Genomic DNA, 25,144 nt, shown 5'->3' with positions numbered 1-25,144 from the left:
AAAATCAATATTTGGGTTTTTGTTTTTCTGATGAAAAGTCAAATTTTCTGCTAAGAATTTTGACTAGATTAATTTTTTTCTTGTTTTTGTCTAAATTTTCAGGTCTAGTATTTAAGTGCAACACACTAAGTTCCCCCCTCCCTGCCCATCCTCTCTCCACCACTCACTTCCCTACAACAATTCCCAGATTCAATTCTAGTGTCCCTTAGATCCCTGTCCCCCAGTATTTGACCCCTACCTTTATTTTGTTTTAATTTACATTTTCCGTAGGAAAAACAAAGATTTTCTGACCATCTAGAAAATATGGCTTAGGAAATAAAGATTAATGGGAGGTGGCCCCATTAATGTGCTTGTTGTCTGTTAGCCTTACGTCTATTTTGCAAGGCTCTGCTAGGCGATTGGTGATCCGCTGGTACACGTTGTTCAAGAGAAGCTGCAGGGGCACAGGTATCTGAGGAACAGGCTCTCTACAAAAATTCTTCAGGGCAAGCATCTCCATGACTTTCTCTGCCAGAGAAGCGCAGCTCCCGATGAAGGTCTGATGGGCTTTTACCATCTCCAGAACTTTCCTGTACAGGTGGGATAGAGCTCTATGTTAATAAAAGTCTGCATTTGGGAAGGCATTTGATGTGGTGGAGTGGTTTATTTTTTTAAAATACACTATCATTATAGTTTTGGCCCAAGGAGCTGGTATCCAAGGCATAAGGATAAGTAATTCTCTCTTCAATACCTTTGCTTTACACTGATTTGCAAAGGAAAATAAAACTTGGACTGGCAATGTTTTTGGCCTCTTCAGGATGGATGGTGATTTGTACTGTTGTGTGCTATAGCTGCTTGAACTCAATGCTGTTTATGTCAGTCACTTGCAAGAAAATATGTTGTGTTTTGTACATGCCTAGAATGTTACATCTGAACATCTATAAAACTACTGATTATACACTGAAGTGGTTCTTGGTGAATTCATCAATTTGTGGATTGGTTAAGAATAACTACTTGTCCAGCTCTGAGAAACACTGTCTAAGGTAAAAGCAGACCTGAAAAGAAGAGAAGGTTACTCACCCTGTACAATAACTGAGGTTCTCTGAGATGTGTCCCCCTGTGGGCGCTCCACTTCAGGTGTCGGTGCAATGATTAACTACCCTCACTATTCAAAACGTATGCTATTTCTAGTCTGAATTTGTCTAGCTTCATCGTCCAGCCATTGGATCTTGTTATTCCTTTGTCTGCTAGACTGAAAAGCCCTCTATCATCAAATTGCTGATACCAGGCAGATATTTATAGACTGTCACCTTGTAACCTTCTCTTTATTAAATTAAATAGATTGAGCTCCTGGAATCTCTCACTACAAGGCCTTTATAATCCTTCCATAATTCTCCTTGCTCTTCTCTGAACCCTCTCCAATTTCTCAAAATTAGTAAGCTAACACGTCCTGGGCTCAATAAAAAGGATTATCCTAATTAAATTCCACTCCAATATTGCCTATGACAGCTATCAAATTGGCAAATTTAGTTTCCTATATTTCAGCTTTAAAATCTAAAATCAGAAAATTCATAACATAGACATTCCCCCCATTCAGCACAAAATCTTAACAGTGACTTCATAAGCCTTATGACTTCATGACATTCATGACTGGCACATCTGACTTGCACTTGGCCTATGCATCTGTGAAATGATTCTGCTGTAACACTGCTGAACTCAAAAGAAAATGAGACAATTCACCAAAAGGGATGAGATTTTTCTCTCATTATTCTCTGTGTCAATACATTATTCATCAGTTCACCATGAAAAATTCAAATAGTGCTCAAAGTTTAGAATTTGTGTTTGTTTTTTCCTGTTAATCTGAACTCTACCACCCAGCCTGAACCACGGTGCAGCTACCTCTGAAAATCCATTAATTAAATAAATTCATGAAAAATATAAATGCCGAAGAAACCCAGATAATACTCCCTAGCTCTTACATAGCACTTTTCATCTGTAGATCTCTGACTGGAAATAAGGTGTAAATGTTTAACAGTGAGAGTAATTAACTTTTGGAACAATTTACCAAAGGTTGTAGTAGATTCTCCAGTCACTGACAATTTTTAAATCAAAATTAGAAGGTTTTCTAAATGATCTGCCCTAGTTCAAATAGGAATTAATTCAGGGAAGTCCTGTGGCCTCTGTTATACCAGAGTCAGATTACATGATCACAGTTGTCTTTTCTGGCCTCGGAATCCATGCATCAAAGCACTTTGCCAAGAGGGGCCACATCTTCATCCCCATGTTACAGATGGAGGAACTGAGGCATGAGGAGGTGAAATGATTTGCCCAAAGCCTCCCAGCAAACCAGTGGCATGGGCAGGAATAGAAGTCCAGGTCCTCTGGGACACACACCAGTTGCTCTAACCACTAGCCCACACAGTCTTCAGTTTTACTACTTCATTTGGAGCCAGCAAGCAAAGTGCTTCCAAGTTATACCACAAATAGCTATATTAAAATTTGCTAGACGAAAGAACTACAACATTCTTCTACGGAATATTTCTCTTGTAGACTCACGTTTGCTTGTCTTTATCCTGCCTCAGCTGAGCGAAGGGCAGGGACTGCATGTGTTGTGAAGTTAAAGGGTACTCTGCATTTTCCAATGGTTCCGTTTGAGCTGCATACATCAAAGGAAGCAGCCAGATCCAGCACATGCTATTACGGTCTTTGAAGCTTTGGATGCAAACATGCTTCAGAGCTGAAACACACTTCCTGCAATGACAGGGATGCAAAATGTTAAACAAACAAAAAATTCCTTGTATTCAGACAAACCCTGAATCCACAGTTATGTCTGTGCAGTTCTTGATGAGTTTGAGTTTCAACTGCGATCTGGATGACTGACTGGACAGCAGAGTGAAGACATTGCATCCAGTTGTACAAATAGGCCCAAGGTTTTTCTGAGCGGTGATGAATAATTGATATTTTTGTTGCAAAATATTGTAGGAAAAAAAAACTCTGGTTCATGCTGAACCAAATCCAAAAATTCAGAAAAATGTCAACGAATCCAAAAAGTCCATTTTGGGTCAAATGAAACATGGTGCTCAACCCAAAACAGTTTCCAGGCATTTTCAAGGACTAGTTTCTCAAAATGACCAGAGAAGGATGTGCTGCCTCTTTTATAACCATTAGTCCAGTTGTGAGGGCACTCATCTGCAATGTAGGAGACCCAGCTTTGAATCCACACTCTGGAAGGGCTCCCTGGTGAGTGCCCTAACTGCTAGGCAATTCTGTGATGACACTCTCTCTTAGAAGCTTTGTATAAAATACTTGAATAGTCACTGGGCCAGATCATGCACACAAGAAAGAATGATTCTATAGCCTGGTGGTTAAGGCATTCACCTAAGATGTGGAAAATCTGTATTCGAGTCTCCCTGTTCCAATGTTTCCTGTTATAATAGGGGTTTAGCATCAGATTCCTTGAAAATTTAAAACCCACTTTGCTTTAAATCAACATTTGCACTTGAAATGTCATTTAAAGTCAAAATGTTAATTTAAAAAGAACATTTTATTGAAACTTGACTTTTTAAAATGAAAAATGTCATCTCACATTGTTAAAACATTTTGTTTCAATCAGAAAATGTCAACATTTTCCATTGTGACATTTCCAAATAGAAATTGTTCAGAACTTTTCATTGCATGAAAATTTTCAAGATGTTGACTTTTTGTCCTGCGTTGCAAATTCTGTTTTCTGATAATAAGATTGCAGTAGCTTGAAAGCTGGCAGATGTTCCTCCTCTCACACCTGTATATCCATCTTTTCAGATTCAATGGGCATTCTACAAACCACAGGTTAAAGACTCCTGCACCTTAAGACTATCACAGAAAACTGAGGTTTGGGATCTTTTCTGTCAATCATTCACGTCTTCATGCAGATGGGGCAGCCCTGCCAGAGCTCTCACCCATCTGGAGGTAGTACCACTAGCAGCCAACTGGAGACCTGTTCCTTGGAAGCATAAATCCTCTGCTCCCATTGACTTTAAGGCTGTCAGCTCTGTTGGCTAGTCTGTTTCCATCTGATTAGCATTAGAGGAGAGCTAGGACTCTCATTACGTGCCACACAGTAGCCTCGACATTTGGTCTTGCTGGTTGGTATCACAGTTTCCAGCTGTTACTGCAGTACAAATAATACATTATCGTAATTGTCACCCTAGGGTTAACCCTGAAGAGGGTGATCCCACGGTGAGCCCCTATTATATATAATGAAAACCCATAAATAATTAACTCTCCTACTTTCCGAGCTGTGTGCTTTGCAAATATGTCAGTGCATAGCATTTAAAGGGAAGTGAATGTGTTACCTTTAAAACCACAGGCAGAGTTCAAGCAAATAAAATTACATATATAGGGAGTTAGATAGATATTACCTTTTTCTTGGTTCTTTCAAGTTTGCGAATTTGCCTTCCTGCAAGTCAACCTTTTTGGCTATTTTTTCGATCTTGCTCACGGTTTCTGCACTTATATGGATATTGTGGTGACATACAGTGCATAATGCAAAGAGGAGAACATCCATCGCTGGAATAGGAGAATCCTGAAAACTGGAGTTTCCGAGTACATTTTCAATGAATTTGCGGATGTCATCATAAACCTAGACAAACAGTAAGAATGTTGTACATTTTACCGGAAGTGTCTGACATGTCTGAAATAAAGTTCTCCCAGCATCATCTCAGCTACATTGGCCAGCGGATGGGGATGGATGATGGAGGAGGTATTTGTCATTACTTGCAAAGTGGAAAGGTGGCTTTGAGGCTGAAGGCACTAACATGGTGTTCAGCAGACTCATGTTCAACTCTGCCCTTTGCCACAGACTCCCTGTGACACCTTGGTCAAGTCAGTTAATTGTTCAACTTTTTCTATTTAGATTGTAAGATCTTCAAAGCAGGGACTGTTCTTGAATATGTGACGTGTCAGGGCCCAAAACTTGGTCACTGTGTACCTATGCAGTGCCTGGTGTGACAGGGCCCCAATTTCGATGGCTGTGCATTTTTGCAGCACTAAGCACAATGGAGCCTGGCCCACACCTAAAACTTAGGTTGACCTAGCTATATCACTCAGGGATGTGAAGAATCCACACCCCTGAGAGAGATAGTTAAGCGAACCTAAACCTTTTTGTAGAAACTGCTAGGTCAACAGAAGAATTCTTCCATCGACGAGCTACCACCTCTCAGAGGGGTGAATTAACTAGAGATGGAAAAACACCGGTCTTTATAGGAAGAGTCTACCCTATGCTGGCATAGCTGCAGTGCAGTAGCTGTGTGCTGTAGCATCTGTAGTGTAGACATAGCCTATGAGTCTATATAGCCACTTCTCACCATGGTATATGAGTGCATCTGTGGATGGACGGATGGAGAGGATGGACGTTCTGCTTTGCGAAGAATTTTGAAATTCTTTGTTCTGAATCAGAACAAAATCCAAACATTTCAAAGTTCTCTGCAAAGGGAAATTCTGAAAAAAAATTATTTTGGGTCAGACATTTCAATTTCAACATTTTTTAAATTGTGTTATATTATAATATATATATACACACACACACACACTATAATATAAAAATTTTAAAAATTCAAAACAAAGTCATTTCAAATAAAAAAATCAAAAGGTTTCATTCTGAAAATGCCTGAATATTTCCTCCCATTTTTCAAGATGAAATTCCAGCTTAATCAACCTGATTTCACAAAGCCTTTCAATTTTGATGGTACCACAGTTTCGCCAACCAGCTCTGGGCTTTCTGATTTACTTATCTGCAGTTTCCACAGTATCTAGCTCTCTCTCTTTCTGACCCTCTTCTTTCATTTACAAAAGCATTGCATTGATTTGTATTTTGCTGTTTTTCAAGCACAAGATTACTTTTGCTGGGGTACAAAAGTATATTGAACAATATACTAGATCGTATATTATTTGCAATGTTGTTGTAGCCAGTTGTTCTAATGCAAGATATTACCTCACCTACCTTGTCTCTCTGATAATCATATATTATCAGTAGTTAAGACTTGGTTGGGTTTTTATGTGGCTTGAAAGTCACCTCTGTGCAGAAGGGCCCAGCAGAAGATCTATTTGTAACTTAATTCCTCAAAATAGGAAATAAGTGCAATTTAAGAGGTTCACATGCCTGTGGCTGGACCTTCTACATGGGTGGGGTGGAAGTGGAATCAATGGGAAGATTCAATGCACTTTGGATCAGGACCATAAAATCAGGGCGTAAGCCTGTTCATCAGTTAACAAAATATTTTTTTTTAAATGGGAAAGCTAAGAAATTTGTCCTGGAGCATGTCATCTTTTTTGTAACACCTTTTAACTAAAAATAAACTCAGACCCACAAAACCAAAGTTCTCATGCAGCCGCAGCCCGAGAATTCCTTTATTTATCATAACTGACTGCCCTTTTCTCCATCATGATTACAACTGGCTGGGAAACGGATCTCTCTTCCTGCAAAATTTTGCATTTAAAAAAAGAAAAGAAAATCAGTCCTGAACCAGGACGAAAAGTCAAAGCCACCTAAAGCCACAGGGTGGGATTTCAAGAATATTCTCTGTTTCAGGAGACCCTACATGGAATTTTTCAGCTCCCTTGCTATCTGCCTGAAGAGCTCTGTGTGAGCTTGAAAACTTGTCTCTCTCACCAACAGAAAGTGGTCCAATAAATATATTACCTCACCCACCTAACCTTGCCTCTGGAAGGTTCTCATCAATTTCACTGAACTTGAGAGCAAAACTGAAAAGAGCCTCCCAGTCTGGCTGTTGGAGAGACAGAGAGCTCAGCTACTCTTTCCCCTGTTATGAGGGTGGGGACGATGAGTGCCGCACCTCTCTGCCTTTCCAGCCCCGGAGCTGGGGAGAGGCAGGGAGAGTGACAATACATCTACACTGCAATAAAAACCAAAAACAACCCTGTGGCAAATAAATTGAGTTTCCACAGTATGCATCTGATGAAGTGAGCTCACGAAAGCTCATGCTCAAATAAATTGAAGAGTGGTCAGTTTGGACGAGCTATTACCAGCAGGAGAGTGAGTCTGTGTGTGTGTATGGGGGTGGGTTTTTGGAGGGGGGTGAGGGAGTGAGAGAACCTGGATTTGTGCAGGAAATGGCCTAACTTCATTATCATGCACATTGTGTAAAGAGTTGTCACTTTGGATGGGCTATCACCAGCAGGAGAGTGAATTTGTGTGGGGGGGTGGAGGGTGAGAAAACCTGGATTTGTGCTGGAAATGGCCTAACCTGACGATTACTTTAGATAAGCTATTACCAGCAGGACAGTGGGGTGGGAGGAGGTATTGTTTCATATTCTCTGTGTATATATAAAGTCTGCTGCAGTTTCCACAGTATGCATCTGATTAAGTGAGCTGTAGCTCACGAAAGCTCATGCTCAAATAAATTGGTTAGTCTCTAAGGTGCCACAAGTACTCCATTTCTTTTTGCGAATACAGACTAACACGGCTGTTACTCTGAACCCTGTGGCAGTGAGTCTTAGAGCCCAGGTCAACCTACCCAGGACCCTCCCACCTTGCTGGGTCTCAGAGTCTGGGCTCCAGCCCAAACAGTAACAAATGGCCGTCCAACATCTTGACAGATGAAAGGAAATGTCAGTCAGTCAATGATGCTTGACAGCAGTGTAGGAGAAGAGCCCAATATGCAAGTAGCAGACCTTCCCACAGTGGTTATAGATCCACTCACCAGATGGAGGTTGAAGTACACTCTTCTCCCTGGCTCACCTGTGGGCCTCAGCCTGGGCTCTCTGATGGCTGTCTGCAATGACTGCACCAGCCTTGACCTAGCTTCTCCAGACTGAGTGGGCAGGGTTCTCCCATTTGTCAGTGGGAATGCTGAATTTCTTGAGACCATGCCTGACTTTGTCACTGTATCGGAGGAGATTTGGCCTTCCTCTGCATCATAGGCAGTTCTTGAATTGGACACAGAACACGGCCTTTAGCAGATGATCTTGAGGCTTATGCTCCACGTGTCCAGTATAGTCTGCATAGACTATAGGCCAGCTCTCTCAAGGATCTTTTTGTTAGTGATCCATTGGTCGCTAGTGACGCCAAGGATTTTTCTAAGACAGCAAAGGTGGAAGCTGTTCAATTTCCGGTCCGGCTTAGATTATGTGACCCAGCTTTCACAGCTGTAAAGGAGGGTACTGAAGACACAAGCCTGATAAACAGACTTCACGGTTAGGAGCTTCTTGTTCCAGACATGTGAGGTAAGTTTGCCAAAGGTGACAGAGACTTAGCCTTGATAGGGAACTCGATGTGAGAATTGGCAAAGTGAGCTGGTTACAGTTGAGCCAAGATAGCAGAAGTGATCCAGGCTGTCCAGAGCTTCATTACTGACCTAGATTTTAGGTGGGATGTTGATGCCCTGCGACATGACAACTGTTTTCTTGATATTGATTACCATGCTGAACTTGATACACGTGTCAGAGAACTTATTCATCATGATCTGCAGTTCATCAGGTGAATTAGAGATGAATGCAATGTCATCTGCAAAGAGCAGATCCTGAATAGTGAGCGGGGTGACATGCCTTTTGCTCTGAAATCATCTGATGTTGAACAATCCTTGATTCAATTACTACGCCAGATGGATTGTCTCCAAAAGCATATTTAAGAAGAATAGAGAAGAAGATGCCAAAGCCAGAGGGCACTAAAGCGCAGTCTTGCTTCATGCCAGTATCAATGCTAAATTCAGATGATGTTTCAATTTCATACTGGATGGTTGCCTTCATTCCCTCATGGACCCCCTTATATAGGGAGAGCACTTTTTGTGAACAGCCAATTTTCGACAGGATCTTATACATGCCATTCCTTCTAACCATGTCAAAGGCCTTTTGTAGGTCAATGAACACTACATAGAGAGGTGCCTATTGTTCACAGCTTTTTTCTTGCAACAAGCGCATTGTGAAGGACATGTCAGTCATAAAGTCTCCAGCTGTAATACACACTGTCTCTCAGGGTGAATTCTCTCAGCAAGAACTTGGAATCCTTTCAGCAGGACCCCTGCAAGCACCTTGCTGACCGTGCTAAGCAGAGATATCCTTCAGTAGTTGTTGCAGTAGCAGTTTATTTCTGTATAAAGAAATGATGTTTGCATCTTTCAGATCCTGGCGTATGTGGCTTTCTTCCCAAGTGCGTGGATGTCGCTCACAAGTTTTCTCCCCCTACCTTTAGGAGCTCTGGAGGTATCTGATCATTGCCTGCTACTTTCCCCAAACGCAATCTCTTTGATAGCTTTCTCTACATCTTTGAGAGCTGGTGTTTGGTCCAGCTCCTGCATCGTTGGCAGCTGGGGAATGGCAGCTGTCATAAATATAAAGGGAAGGGTAAACACCTTTAAAATCCCTCCTGGCCAGAGGAAAAACACTTTCACCTGTAAAGAGTTAAGAAGGTAGGATAACGTCGCTGGCACCTGACCAAAATGACCAATGAGGAGACAAGATACTTTAAAAAGCTGAAGGGAGGGAGAGACAAAGAGTCTGTCTGTGTGATGCTTTTGCCGGGGACAGATCAGTAATGGAGTCTTAGAACTTAGTAAGTAATATAGCTAGAGATGCGTTAGATTATGATTTCTTTAAATGGCTGAGAAATTAAGCTCTGCCGAATAGAATGGATATTCCTGTTTGTGTGTCTTTTTTAACTTAAGGTTTTGCCTAGAGGGATTCTCTATGTTTTGAATCTAATTACCCTGTAAGGTATTCACCATCCTGATTTTACAGAGGTGATTCTTTTTATTGTTACTTCTATTTTACTGTTTCTTCTATTAAAATTCTTCTCTTCAAGAACTGAATGCTTTTTTTTATTGTTCTTAAGATCCAAGGGTTTGGGTCTGTGGTCACCTATGCAAATTGGTGAGGATTTTTACCAAACCTTCTCCAGGAAGTGGGGTGCCAAGGTTGGGAAGATTTGGGGGGGAAAGATGTTTCCAAACAACGCTTTCCTAATAAAATAAACCCGGATAAACATTTGGTGGTGGCAGTGGAAGTCCAACGGCAAAGGGTAAAATAGTTTGCACCTTGGCGAAGTTTTAACCTAAGCTGGTAAAAGTAAGCTTAGGAGGTTTTCATGCAGGTCCCCACATCTGTACCCTAAAGTTCAGAGTGGGGAAGGAACCTTGAAAGCAGCTAAGGCAGTATCACAGATAATAACATCCTTTGAGTAGCATTCTTTGTAATGCTCAGTCCATTGGTCAAGTTGTTCTTGCCTGTCAGTCCGGATGATACCATCTTTCACTTTCAGGTTTGCAGACTTTTTACAAATTGGACTAAGTGCCTCTTTGATTCCATCATAGGTACCACAAAGGTCCCCTCTTTCAAAGCAGGTCTGAATCTTTTTGCACAGGTCTTGCCAATACTCCTGGGCTAGGGTGACCAGATGTCCTGATTTTATAGGGACAGTCCCGATTTTTGGGGCTTTTTCTTATATAGGCACTTATTACCCACCACCCCCTGTCCTGATTTTTTACACTTGCTATCTGGTCACCCTATCCTGGGCACATTCTCTAGTGGCTTTCTGGACTGCAGCCTTACCTTCTTTGAACTTAAGAGATCTGGACTTAGATAGTTGTTGAAGTAAAGTTAGGCAAGCTTGCTTTTTCTTTTCTATGAATGGGAGCAGCAGATGTTCAGATGCTGCAGACCAGTCAGGTTGTTTTTTCTTTGTTGTTCCAAAGACATCTTTGCAGTAGCCAGTGTCTTATTCTTGAAACTTTCCCACAAGGTGTCAGAAACAGGGGAATCATGTTGATCATTTTCAGACATACGCTCAAGAGCGTGTTGAAACTTTGCTTAAGTGTCAGAGTCTTTCATGTTAGTAAAGCTGAGGCAACAAGGGCATGGTCAGTGTTGCAATTAGTGCTATGCATTGATCGAGCATGCAGTACATCACAAATGTTTCTGTGATGGATCAGGATGAGGTCAAGCTGATGCCAGTGTCCCGAGTGAGGGTGCCTCCATGTGACACTGAGGCTGCTACTGCCAGCAAAATAGGTATCTGAGACTATCAGCACACACAAGAGGCGCAAAGCTCAAGCACACATTGGCCATTTTCATTGAGGCTACTATGTTGGCTAATGCTGTGTCCTCAGTGCTCCCAGTCCCTACCCACATGGGCATTGAAACCATTGAGATCAGCGTGACTGTTCCTTAGAGAGACATTCTTGATGATTTGTTCCAGTTGAGAATAGAACTCATCTTTTTGCTGTTTGGAGCACAGTTATTTTTAGCCCTGTAGTGCGACCCCAAGTTAGTTGACTCAAGGTCTGAGACTCGCTGGGTTTTTTCTGCAGTGTAGACTTACCCAGAGAGTCAGAGCATTCTGCCTCAGCCATAGGCAGAAAATGAAATTGAGAAGAACCTTCCTCACAGGCAGCTGTGGAGTCATCATGAGGCTTGCATGTGGGAAAACAGGGCCCAATTGTGCCAGTTGAGGTACACAGCACTTTGCAAATGACAGATTATTCCATTCACTGTCAGTTGCAAACAATTGAACAAAAATATTCATTATGGGTTGAAATGAAAGCAAAATTTTCAGAGAATCAGAAAATTTGAAGGAAAAAAAACCACCTCATTTAGGGTCCAACTAAACATGTTGTTTGACCTGAAACTGAATGTTTCCTTTGGATTTTCGGTTTAACCTTTTTAAATTTTAAAAAATAAATTTGAAGGAAATTTCTAAATGAAAAATAACTTCATATTGAAAAATTGAAATATTTTGACTTCTTCAGCTTTTATTTCCAACCAAGACGATTTGGTGAAATTGACACAAATTTGCATAGTGTTTTGGTATCACCGAATCTATATTGTTTGCCAGAAAAAAGGTTTGGCCAAAAAAATGTGCCCATATACATATACGTAAGATTTTTGGGTGTTGGAACTTAGCAGTGAGCCACTGAGAAGTTATTACAGGGTTTTTCCAGCATGCACAGTTACTTGGTCATGGGAGCACCTCAATTGTTCTGTAACAATTTTCCAAGGGATGTGGTAGATTCTCCACCCCTGGCCATTTTTAAATCAAGGATGGATGTTTTTCAAAATGATCTACTCTCGTTCAAACAGGAATTAATTTGGGGAAATTTCCTTGGCCTGTGTTATACAGGAGATCGGACTAGATGATCACAAGTGGTCCCTTAGAATCTATGGGAAACTTCAGAAGGTTAGGACAGCAAGACTGTCTGAGAATGTGAAATTTTCAAATTCTCAGTTATGGATAGTGGCACCCCTGCTTCCACAACTGCAAAATGTGTCACCGCTACATTCCTTTCTGGGAATGGTCAGTTATCACCATAGGTGCTTTTCAAAAACAGCTACAGTGTTACAGCCTGTCATAAATATAAAGGGAAAGGTAAACCTCTTTAAAATCCCTCCTGGCCAGAGGAAAAATCCTCTCACCTGTAAAGGGTTAAGAAGCTAAAGGTAACCTCGCTGGCACCTGACCAACATGACCAATGAGGAGACAAGATACTTTCAAAAGCTGGCAGGAGGGAGAAAAACAAAGGGTCTGTGTCTGTTTGTGTGATGTTTTTGCCGGAGACAGAACAGGAATGGAGTCTTAGAACTTAGTAAGTAATCTAGCTAGGTATGTGTTAGATTATGATTTCTTTAAATGGCTGAGAAAATAGCTGTGCTGAATAGAATGAATATTCCTGTCTGTGTGTCTTTTTTGTAACTTAAGGTTTTTCCTAGAGGGGTTCTCTATGTTTTGAATCTAATTACCCTGTAAGGTATCTACCATCCTGATTTTACAGAGGTGATTCTCTTTTAACTTCTATTAAAAGTCTTCTTGTAAGAAAACTGAATGCTTTTTCATTGTTCTAAGACCCAAGGGTTTGGGTCTGTGGTCACCTATGCAAATTGGTGAGGATTTTTACCAAACCTTCCCCAGGAAGTGGGGTGCAAGGGTTGGGAGGATTTTTGCTGGGAAAGACGTGTCCAAACTACGTTTTTTCAGGAACCCCGATAAAGTTTGGTGGTGGCAGTGGAAATCCAAGGGTAAAATAATTTGTACCTTGGGGAAGTTTTAACCTAAGCTGGTAAAAGTAAGCTTAGGAGGTTTTCATGCAGGTCCCCACATCTGTACCCTAGAGTTCAGAGTGGGGAAGGAACCTTGACACAGCCCCTGAATGAACTGTTACACAATGGACAGAAATGGTGCTGCTCCACACACCGAAGCTTATAGCATGTGGAAAGGTCCTTACCCTACACTGCATCTTTGCCTGTAAAGCTAGTTGGTGTCACTTTCCCAGATGGCACAGGAGCAGTAGTGTCTAATGTGGTAGCATCCCTTTCAATAGTTGGTGAGCCCTAGTGGTGCTTGTAACCCTGGCTGACCAGGTGCCAGCTCATGCCAGAGCCACAGGCCAATTCACTTGTGTGTTAGTAGATCAAAGTGGGTATTAAATGAGTAAGTGTGTATGCAGTGTTGAAACTTAAACTTAATGAAATCTAGTGGAATGTCACTTGCATTGCTTTCACGTACCTGTATCCTGTTATAACAGCAAATATTTACATTGTGTATGCCCCGTAACTAAATAACCAATCAAACGCGAATGAAGCTTTGTGGAATGCAAATGAAAAAAAAGGCCAATTTCAAAGCAAGTGGTCTGTGTGTGTGATGATCAGAGATCAAGGACCCAAAATGGATTCTTCGCTCTCCATCATCAAAGGAAAAGCCCACATGAGTATAGACACTGTCAGCTTGCTTTCTGTCAGAAGAAGCTATGAATATGGATTCAAGGACGGATCCTGCATCTCTGGACTGTTTGGACTCTTATTGGGAAGTTTACCAGATGCATAGCAGGGCTCCCCAGAGACAGTCTGAGTACCCTGAAAGACTTTTGGGAAACTGGCAGTTTATTACATCACTGCCACCATTTGGAATTACAAACTGTGACTCACCTGTACATTTCTTTTACCTGCTTTAAACCTCTCAATAACTCTCATTTCCTTTTCTCAGCAAATAAACTTTTAGTTTACTACAGAATTGGCTGCCAGCGTTGTCTTTGGTGTAAGATCTGAAGCACCTATTGATCTGGGGTAAGTGACTGGTCTCTTGGGACTGGGAACAACTTGATGTGATGTTATTTTTGGTTTAAGTGACCATTTATTACAAAGTGTAGGTTATCTGGGTGGCAAGATAGACTGGAGAGTCTAAGGGGACTGTCTGTGACTCCATGGTAAGACTGGTATAGTGATCCAAGAGTTCACATTTGTCACTTGCTTGGTGAAATCTAATTGTAGGACACACCACCAGTTTTCTGCCCTGTTTTCTGACAGTCTGTTTTGAGGTCATCACTCACAGTTCTGAGCCATTCCAGACAACGTGACAGTACTCACTGTGTTCTATGTTTTCTAAACCCCCAGAAACTAGTCATAGAAGAAGAAGATTAGGGTTGGAAGAAACTGCAGGAGGTCATCTAGTCCAACCCCCTGCTCAAAGCAGGACCAATGCCAACTAAATCATCCCAGCCAGGGCTTTGTCAAGCTGGGCCTTAAAAACCTCTAAGGAAGGAGATTCCACCACCTCCCTAGGTAACCCATTCCAGTGCTTCACCACCCTCCTAGTGAAATAGTTTTTCCTAATATCCAACCGAGACCTCCCGTACAGCAACTTGAGACCATTGCTCCTTGTTCTGTCATCTGCCACCACTGAGAACAACCTAGCTCAGTGTTCTTCACTGCAAGGCCTGCGAGCCAGTGGCAGATCCCATGGACCTAAAGTTCGGCTCCCTGTTGATCATGATCTCCGGCGATCTCCAGCAGCACAGGTTCCCTGAGGCTCCCTGCCTGCCCCAGCCCTACGCCACTCCCGGAAGCAGCCATCACACCCCTGCAACCCTGGGGTGGGAAGCAGAGGTCTCCATGCACTGCTCCTGCCAGCAAGCACCGCCCCTCCAGGGCTCCCATTGGCCGGGAATGGGGAACCGTGGCCATTGGGAGTTGCAGGGGCAGTGCCTGCAGAGAGGAGCAGAGCACAGAGCCACGTGCTCCCGCAGGGGCCACAAGATGAGTTGGCCCCTTTCAGGAGCGGTGTGGAGCCAGGGCTGCCTGAAATAAGTGCTGCCCGCTCCTGCACCCCCAACTGGAGCCAGCACCCCATATGCCTCCTGCACCCTAAGCCCTACCCTGAGACCCCTCCCAGAGCCAGCCCCTCATACCCCTTCTTGCACCCCAAGCCCCTGCCCCGACCCCCCTCCCAGAGACAGCACCCCATACCCCCTCCTGCATCCTGTACCCCTCCTACACCCTGTACCCCCTGTGCCAGCCCTGACCCCCCTCCCAGAGCCAGCACCCCATGCCCGTTCCTGCACTCCAACCCTCTGCCCCAGCCTGGAGTCCCCTCCTGCACCCAATCTCCCTCCTAGGCTGTGGTTGGAGACTGGAAATCAAAGGTAGTACCAGGTTAAAATGGTGAGGCAGGAATCAGGGTCAAAGTCAGGCTGGAGTCACAGACCAGGAGACAAAGCAAAGTCTGGCATTGCAGCAGGCCAAGATCTGTGTGGTTTCCCAGACAAATTCCTAGGGCAACTCCGGGGGTTAATAGGGGCACTTAGCCAATCTGGGGGCTGCAGGATACTGTCATTCTGGCTCTTGTGGGCAGTAAGTCCTGAGGCACCTACTCTCCACAACTCTCCCTGGCTGTGCCCTTGCATGGCCTCCTAGTGGTACTGTGGGAATATCAGCTGACCCAGGCTCTGCAGACCTAGGGTCTAGTCCCCAGGCCCTTACAGTAGGGCTGCAGGTTTGTTACAGTGCAGAAAAAGGCCCAGACACCATGATTTCTCAGTTAGTCTATACCTTTCTGAAGGTGAGTCACTGGCTCAGCACACGATGGGGAGGCAGCAGAGCCAAACCTGCGCAAATAGTGCTGCAACCAAATGCACTCACGGGCAGCGAGTTGTATGGGCCGGTGGTGCCCGTGCTCCACCAATATTTAGAGCACAGGACCCAGCTCCACCAAAGTTCAGGTATGGGTCTCTCCCCCAGCCCCGCCTGCTGCCGCCCTTGCGTGCCTCCCCCGGCCCCACCTGCTGCCCCCGGGTGATTTTCGCTGCCACCACTGGCAGAGTAGCGAGGCTAAAGCGGCTTCCTGCCCACCCACTCCGCTCCAGGTGGCTGCGGCCCTTGGGCAGGGAGTGTGTGGTGTCTCTGTGTAGTGCCCCCATCCCAAGCGCCCCTGCGGCCAATGGGAGCTGCGGGCATGGTGCCTGCGGGCAACAGCGTGCGGAGACCCCCTGCCCCACCTAGGAGCTGCTGCCGGGGGTGGTGGGTCACTTACGGGAGCTGCCCCAGGTAAGCGCCACACTCCTCCTGCAGCCCGCTCCCGCACCCAAACTCACTCGCAGAGCCCACACCCCAATCCCTTGCCCCAGCCCAGAGCCTGCACCCAAACTCCCTCCCACAGCCTGCACCCCAATACCCTGCCGAAGCCTAGAGCCCGCACCCTGCACTCAACGCTCTCCCAGAGCCTGCACCCCAAACCCACTCCTATACCCAAACTCCGCCCAGAGCCTTGGGGGTGGGACGGGTGGGACTTGGACCCGTTCTAGGCACCACCAAAAATTCTACAAACCTGCCACCCTGAATGCACTAGCTCAAAACATCCAGAGTGACCAGTCACACAGGAGCTGCCTTGGCTGAGTGTAGGACAGGCTCATTTTTCCTTCCTCACTGAGCTGAGATTAGGGTTGCAGTGCTGTAGCAGAGAGGGCTGCTATAGGTGTTCAATGCCCCCTCATTTGTCAGGGCATCATTTATCCAAATTCATGGAGCAAACACTAAACCTGTGAATTTTATTAAATTTACCATGACTGCTCTGTGATTTTTGATTAAAAAAAATGCCATGACACATCTCCAGCCCCCATCAGGTCCCAATCTGGTAGAGATGATCCCAGTGGCAGTCCAATCCAGCTCCCATTAAAGCAGATGGAAATCCTTCCATTTCAACAGGAGCTAGACTGGGCTGTTAGGATCTCATCCAAAGCCCACAAAGTCAATGGAAAGACTCCCATAACTCCAGTGATCTTTGGAGCAGGGCTCAAGGCTAGAGAAGGAAAGAGCAGTATATATATATATACATAACTCCCAGCTTTTAATGATTCTCTGATGATTGTCAATGCGCCATGTGCAGGTACAGCTATCTCCAGAAAGGTTCAGTGGGGGCCTTTCCAGCCATTGTGGAGCTGCCATGAGAGATGGGCACTGCTCACTTACCTTTCTCTCGTCAAAGTCAGTTTCACGATAAATTATTTTTTCCTCTGCATCACCGATGCTCCTGGTTTTGAAGCACTCCTGGTAGCAGTGAAGCTTCCTTTCCACGTCACCAAAGTCCTTTCGGAGAGAAAGTTCTTGGTATAGCTCATTTTCCAGGAACTGCAGAATAGACTTCCTATCATTCTCTTTGGACATTCCTATTGAGAAAGGGTATTTCCAGGACTTTTCTGGAAACTGACAGATGTCATCAAATTGGGTCCACACTCCTAATGAGAAATAAACATTGTAAGCCTTCAAATAAATGCCTGTAAACCTTCAAACTTGCAGGGGGGCAGATTGTGGGAGGTAATAGTCCACAATCTGTCAGAGTTAATGTTTTCATTTGATATTTTATAGTGCTGTTTGCACCATTCATTTAATAGATTCATTGATTCTAAGGCCAAGCAAGGCCCATTGTGCCTATCCAGGCCACTCTCCTGCCTAACCCAGGCCAGAGAATCTTCCCCAGCGATTCCTGCCTCCAGACCAGTAACTCCTGGCTGAGCTAGCGCGGAACTTTGAGAGAGAGACGCCCCATCTCCACTGACAGATTCTCAGTGATGCAGAATCCATCCCATCATATGGGAGCTGTTGCAATGGCTATTTCTCTTTCCTGGTAAACACTGTCCCCTTATTCCCAGACTGAAATGGTCTCCCATGAAGTTCCAGCCAATGGATCTAGGTCTGCCTTTGTTTGTGAGGTTAAACTGCCCTCTCCTCTCAGAAATCTCTCCCCCATGTAGGTGCTTGTAGACCAGGATCATGTCCTCTCTTAACCTTCTCTTGGATAAATAAAATCTCTCATGCTAAGGCAGGTATTCCCAGACTTTGAAATGTTCTCATAGCTCTTCTCTTGTGCCCTCTCCAATTGGTCAAAATCCTTTTGGAAACGCAGACACCAGAACTGGAAATGTGGATAGCACAACAGGACTTGAGTCTAGAGAAGATGGCCAGGCCATAGTTCCATCTCCTTCCCATGTCCCAGCTCGCATTATAGGACTAACACAAAGGAGGGAGTAAGCTACAGCTCAGGAAGGTGTGTAGATTCATAGATTCATGGATTCCAAGGCCAAAAGGGAGCACTGTGATCATCTAGTCTGACTTTCTGTCCAATACAGACCAGAGAGCTGCCCCAAAATAATTCCTAAAGACATAGGCATGGGAACTATGGGTGTGTGAATGGAGGTGGGGGGGTACCGCAGCACCGCCAGCTTTTGTGCAGATCCCACCCACCACTCCATGTCCAGGGTCCCAGCACTGCTGGCTCAGTATCCAGGGCTCTTCTCCTGGCCCCACACCTGGAGTCCCTCTGCTCCTGACCCCGCGCCCAGAGGCTCAGCTCGTGGCTGCCACCGACCCCATGGCCAGGGCTCTGTTCATGGCCCCACACCTGAAGTCCGAACACAGGGTCCCAGCCTTGGCCTCCTCACCCCTGTTCTCATCCCCCTGTCCCCAGAGCCATTGCTGTGCTCCTGGCGGCCCAGCTCTGGGGAGTGGGGGGCATTGACAGGAGTAAGGGGGTAAGGTAAAAAGTTTGGTGGGAGGACTACTGGCTTTCAGCCTCCCCCGCCCCACACGCACACACAGTAAAAAACATTCCAGAACCACTGCCTAAAGAATATATTTTTTCGGGAAAAAAACCTAACCCAGAGGGTTGGGCACATCCCACGTGCCCCTGGAATCTCTGCTAGGTACTGTCTCCCCAAACCAAAATATTCATTACTTATTGGGCTGTTCGGAAATGTTTCCGCCTAAATTTATTTTTGATGTGAAATTGGGTTGTCAACCAAACAAAAAATTGCACTGAAAATGTCTTATTTCCCTTGTTTTTTTTTTTAATTTTCATTGGAAAACCCAAACCCTGAAAACTAAACTGTTATGGCTGATAACCCCAAATTTTTCAGATTTCAGCTTATACAGAATGAAAAATCATTTTTTCTTGAGACAAAAGCCTCATTTTCCAACCATCTCTAATTATTTATATTGTAGAAGCACCTGAGAGCTCCAGTCATCATCATTTATCGCAGTGCAAAATGTGATTCTTACCTCCTGCTTTGATGGCCGAATCGGGCACAATTAGAACTCGGTGGAACTCAGCCTTTTCTTTTTTTTGCACTGTTTTATAAATATGCTCTAACTGAATTGGTCTTTTACTACTGTGCATGTCAATAACCCCATATTTATAATAGATGGGTTGTCTGCTTTGTAGATCCGAAACAGGAACTTTTGCTTCACATACCGTAAGCATCCCATACTTATTGCTGACACTAGGAAATTAAAACAAAACAGAAGAGTTGGCTGTTTATTTTAAATCATAAAGAGCTCCAGTTGACCTCCCCTTGCCCTCAGTGGGATCATGATCAAACCCCAATAAGGCATCGATTCTGCAATGAGGTCAGTGCGACAAGACCAGAGTTACCAGCCCTCAGAATATTATTGCAAGCTGAGAATCTCAGCTCTCATTAAAACAAAAAGTAAGATTCTAGCCCTCGTGACTGCTCAGAAGAGCTTGAAAATGTGACCAAGACCCCTGTAAAGGCTCAGAAACCAGAGGATAAATAGAATGAACCCATGGCATTTATTTTGTAAAAATCTCATAAATTTTAAGCCAATCTCATGATTTTTGAGGACTTTCTGATTATTTATTAGCTGAGAACCTCAGCTTTCTTTTCTTTTTTAACATAAGCTTCTAGCCCTCACAGTTGCTGAGAAAAACATGACAATGCTGATACTAAATGCTCTGGCACCAGGAAGCAAACAGAAACTCCAGATTTAACATTTTAAAAAAAATCTCATGATTTTAAGCCAATTTCAAGATGGGGGGGAGGCTTGTGGGAACTATGGTTTTAAATTGAGTTGGGATATTAGCATAAGCAATGGGCCCGAAGTATGTGTCCAAAAAGAATGAGATCTTGAGAAAGAAGAGTTTTTGTGTTAAACTTGCAGTGAGCCTTCGAAATACCGGTGTTATCCTATTTAAGGTTTGGGTTGAAGTAAGAGAAATAAAACATGGTTTTCTGGGTACCAGATGCAATAAATAATCGGCTACATAAGTTTGTTTTATGTATTATAATAAAACTGCTTCATCTGGCCTTAGCTAAGATCGGCTAATGGCCAATGACATCACTTGTTTGTTAAAGTATAAAAAAGTAAAACTCTTGAAGGGCTCTTTGCTCACACCTGCCCGACCAAGCTGGAGCTGATCAATATGGATCTAAACACCCCTGGGTCCAGTCCATTTGTAAGTATCTTGATCAAATGCTCATAAATGTTTAGTTACTATTTGGATATAGTACATTTCTTATTATTTAGGTTTATAAGGCATGTTTAGAGGAATCATATAGGTATCATTTGGCATTTGGATTTAATAAAGGAATTTATGGTTAAATTAGTATCGTGGTAACACCCTGCATAAACAACAACTCCAACAGGTTTTTGATTCTTTAAAGCTTGGTAATGGTGATACTGCAAGATTGAGGCCTAATTCAATCAACTTGGTAATGATAAAGACACATATACAACGAGCCTGATTGTTCTCTCTGTTAAACCAGTGTTACTCCATTACTCCAGTAACTTTAATGGGCTTCTTTGGATATGCACCATCATGGGCTGAGTGCAGGGTTTGTATCTGGAATGTTCAGCACTCAGACCATAAGCTTCTACCACTTGAACTGAAGGACTCAGGGGCAGATTCTTACAGGTATTTAGGTGCCTGACGATGCAGATTTTCAAAATCCATCTGGGTGCTTATCTGCATGGTTAGGGCCAGATTCTTACAGGCACCTAAGTTCTGCTCTCCATGCAAAAGTTGCTCGAACTGAACTAAAGTATGTTACCTCGTGACAACCACACACCGGAAAGCAGCAGACGCAGAGCAGGCTGAAGGAACTGGTGATCAGAGTGCACTCGGAGAGGAAACATGTCAGACAAGAACTTAGGAGAAAGAAGATCTGTCCCCGCAAACCAGGCCCCCACCCATTACAAAATGGAATAAGCAAAAGAACATTCAGATGTTCAAATTTCACCGTGTTTGAAACCTTGTGACAAACATTAAGGCCCAGTCCCCGCTGTATGCCGTGTGGATGGCTGCTCTGAGAAAATCCCTGATCCCCAGGCCAGTTTTATGCCAAGACTGGTGGTGTTTAGAGCAACACGGGTAATTCCTTTATTCCTCCTTTTTTAATTCTGCCTTTCTCCAGCTGCTGCTGCTGCTATTTCTTTTTCGTGTGGTCTCCCTCTCACATTGGAGGTGGACGTTGGCATTTTTGCCAAAACCTTCCTTATCAACCGTGTGCAATGGGGCCAAGAGATATAGTGCTTAGGGGTCAAGCTGTTAAAGTAACCCACAAATTCATAGATGTCAAGGCCAGCAGGGCCCATTGTGCCTATCAGCCTGGCTTCCTGCTTAACCCAGGTCAGAGAATCTCCCCCAGTGATTCCTGCCTCCAGCCCAAAAACTTCTGGGTGAGCTAAAGCAAAGGTTTAAGAAAGAGAAACCCCATCTCCGTTAACAGATGCCCAGTGATGGAGAACCCACCTCACTCCTATGTAGTTGCATCGACTGCCCTCTAGGTATCAGTATGTCCTGGAGTCTGGCTTTCCTGGCGCATCTGACATGTGACCTTGATTAACCCCCCCCAAGCTAAAGTTGTCAGATGCAGCCTCTGATTGTGAGCGTCTCAGTTTTGGGGGAAGTGGAGCTGACATGAGGCACCTTGGGCCTGATTTACAGGGCAGGGTACGAGCCCCTGCAGCCCCCACTGACTGTAATTAGGGCTGTGGGTTGCAGCCCCTCTGAATATCAGGGCCTACAGGCCTCAGGCTAAGCCCACCCCACAGCAACTGAGGCACTTGCGCTCCAAGGCCATTTTGCAAAATGTTGGCCGCAGATTATGGATTATGTAGAGGCCAAATCCTCAGCCCCCATCTCCTTCCTGCTGTATAACCCCATGGTGAGCGAGTGGTAGTGTCCCCTCTCTGCCAATCCACACAGGAAACGAATCTGCTGCAGCCACCAGCTATGGGGTGTTAGTTCAAGCTGTAGCAGCATAGGCTTTTCATTCCGGAGGGTCCCTGGTTCAATCCCCAGTGTGTTGGCTCTTACAATCCTCCCATGGCTCACAGGAGCTGGATACACCTCTCCCCCTGCTGCAGGGATATAGCTAGCTGTCCTAACTGGCTCTGTGCCACTCCATTTTGACTCCTGCACCTACCCATAGTGGACACAAAAGGGGGTGTGGCAGGTCATTTTGCTCCCCAGCAATCCCAGGCTGGTTGTTCCAGTCCATACAAGTTAGAGCTCCACTAAGTTGTGCCAGGGGTCAAGCCACCCCAGGACTGCTCCTAGGAGTGGGGGAACAGAGAAGTGACAGTTGCCAATGTCTCCACCTGGAGGGGTGCCAAATGGAGCTGTGGTGGTGGACATTTGATTCTGCCCTTGCATTTCATCATGGCTACTCCTCCTGAGTGATGGAGTAACATTCCCAGTGCAAGTTGGTTTCTACAGGCCAGAGGTGACTTTACCTGTGGGATTTCCCCACCTGCTGCCTGAAATGTGTCTCATTATCACATTCTTCCCCGCACCAAGAAAGATCAAATGACCCGTCAGTGTAATCCAACTCTGGCATCGTTTTACCTTTTTTTCATCCTAGCAATTTCTCCGTATCTCCTGGGACCCATGTAGGCTGCAACAACAATCTTGTCAAGGTTTTCATGAAACACAAAATTTTTAGACCATACGACAACAAACTCCAGAGTCATCATCTCCTCCAATGCGCATCTTGTGTTTGTAAAATATCGATTTTCCAGTAAAATGCTAGAAAAAAATTAAAATGGCATAAGATAATCTCTGTGCCATCTTCCACACAGCCCCCCAGGCATGAAAACCCTCAGCATCTGGACCCCTCCACTCTCCCCAACTCTGCCCAAAAGAGAGGAGAGATGATTTGGAGTTAAGGCAGGGAAGAGGGGCTTAGGGGACCTGGGTACAGATCTTGCATAACCTTAGGCAAGAGATTCCATCTGCCCCTGCCCGCCCCTTGCCCCCTTAGCCTTCTAAGTAATCACTTCCTAACAAAGCCTACCCCAAACAAAAGCACGTGACCCTAACGTGACATTTGCCAACCATCTCTCTGCTGTACATGGCATCTCAACTCCTCCCCTGTCCTATCTACTTAAATTATGAGCCCTTTGGGGCAGGGCCTGTCTCTATCTGTGTAACACAATGGAGCCCAACTTTGGTTGGTCCCTACATACAGCTGTAATAAATAATAATACCCTGTGGCTCAGTTCCCCATCTGGGAGAATAAACCTTTCTCTGTATATGTATTTTATATACTTTCACCGTGCCCCTCTTCCAGGTCTCCTTTCCAAGGTAAGCAACCTGAGTCTTTTCATTCTGTCTTCTTGTAAGAGTGCAAAGCAGGTGGAAAAGGCTAGCTGATGGGCATGGGAGCATGTCCTACCTATTCTGCACTCAGTGTACATAGTGGTAAATGAGTACACAAGGGGCAAGGACATGGGCAATCAGGCCCTGAAGCTCTACTTTAACTCAAAAAGTGAACACAGCTTAATTGCAGATTGGCTCTTGGTGCCCCCATAACATTTCTGTGGGTTAAATCAAGGCTCTCCTACACATGCTACCAAAACTATTCAAAGGTTTAAGGACAGAGAATGCATCCAGCCTGGCCCATGTAATCTCGCGCAATGATTCCTGCCTCTGGCCCAAAAACTCCTGCCTGAGCTGGAGTGGAGATGCCCCATCTCCACTGACACACTCCCAGTAATGGAGAAGCCACACCACCCCTCAGGGAGCCATTGCAAGAGTTAATTCCCCTCCTTGTTGAATATGGTCTCCTTACTGCCAGTCTGAATTTGTCTCTCCTCAACTCCTAGCCAGTGGTTCTGGCTCTGCCTTTGTCTGGAGGTTAAAGACCCCTCTGCTCTCAGAAATCCCATTCCCATGTCAGTGCTTGTGGACCGGGATCACATCCCCTCTTAACCTTCTTAACTGAATGGATTGAGCTGCTTCAGTCTCTCACTCCAAGGCAGGTTTTCCAGATCCTGAATCGTTCTTGTAGCTCTTCTCTGAAACCTTAAAAATTTGGCAGCATCCTGTTTGAGGTGTGGACACCAGAACTGGACACAGGATCCAGTAATGGTTTTACCAATGCCATACACAATGCCCCTCCCTGCTCCTACTTCATATTCTTTCACAAATGACTCAATTATGAATATTATGGGTGAACATTTATATTATGGTAGCACTGAGATGCCTCACGGGGTCCCATTGTGCTGGGTGCTGTTCAAAAGGAAGACAGAGAGGCTATGGCTACGCTGCAGTCAGGAAATGCAATTGCAGCTTATGTAGGTGTACCCAAGCTAGTTTTGATATAGCGAGGGTTAGGGTTAGATCAAAGCTGGCTCAAGTAACAATAGCAGCGCAGTGAGAGCTCGCTATGCAGCACTTAACTCTCGGGTCTCAAGCTTCCTTGATTTTCAAGCAAAATCGGCTTCTTTTACACTCTTATTTGCACTGAGTCTGCTTCACAATATCCATTTCTGAACAATGCAACAAACCTCTGATCCGATGTTGAGGTCTCTTCATTTCCCTTGCGATCTGCAATTTTTATAAAGAGCTTTCAGTTAAACTTGCAAAGGGTGAGGAAAAGTTTCACATGCTTAAAACAAAGGAAAGAAACTTCAAATTTACAACATTTACAGCTGACAAGTTGCGTGTTCATTACAAAAATGGGGCCTGGTCACAAGTCGAAGTGCCTCAAAATACTTTGTTACACCTTAGCTCGCATGCGGTCAGTAGAATGCATTTGACATCTGCTGCTCCAATCGTCTTGTTGCCCTTCACCCAACTTCATTTCTTTAGCTAGTGGGTAATCCACTGGTG

General features: G+C 44.5%; 1 protein-coding gene across 1 annotated transcript in view; it reads right to left on the bottom strand.

Moving 5' to 3' along the window:
- LOC144266048 (E3 ubiquitin-protein ligase rnf213-alpha-like) overlaps positions 1–25,144 on the bottom strand; it is a 181,922-nt gene that overhangs the window by 120,534 nt on the left and 36,244 nt on the right. Inside the window, exons 9-15 of the mRNA XM_077819190.1 lie at positions 24,820–24,859; positions 22,877–23,056; positions 19,288–19,508; positions 17,203–17,468; positions 4,380–4,600; positions 2,536–2,730; positions 371–569 (exon numbers count right to left, since the gene is read on the bottom strand). Of these exons, the coding sequence (XP_077675316.1) occupies positions 371–569; positions 2,536–2,730; positions 4,380–4,600; positions 17,203–17,468; positions 19,288–19,508; positions 22,877–23,056; positions 24,820–24,859 (1,322 nt within the window). The remainder of the gene's footprint in view (positions 1–370; positions 570–2,535; positions 2,731–4,379; positions 4,601–17,202; positions 17,469–19,287; positions 19,509–22,876; positions 23,057–24,819; positions 24,860–25,144) is intronic.

The sequence above is a fragment of the Eretmochelys imbricata genome, chromosome 6 (assembly GCF_965152235.1).
Source record: "Eretmochelys imbricata isolate rEreImb1 chromosome 6, rEreImb1.hap1, whole genome shotgun sequence".
NCBI lineage: Eukaryota > Metazoa > Chordata > Testudines > Cheloniidae > Eretmochelys > Eretmochelys imbricata.
Note: the sequence above shows the minus strand (reverse complement) of the source record. Positions and strands in the feature narration are given on the sequence as shown.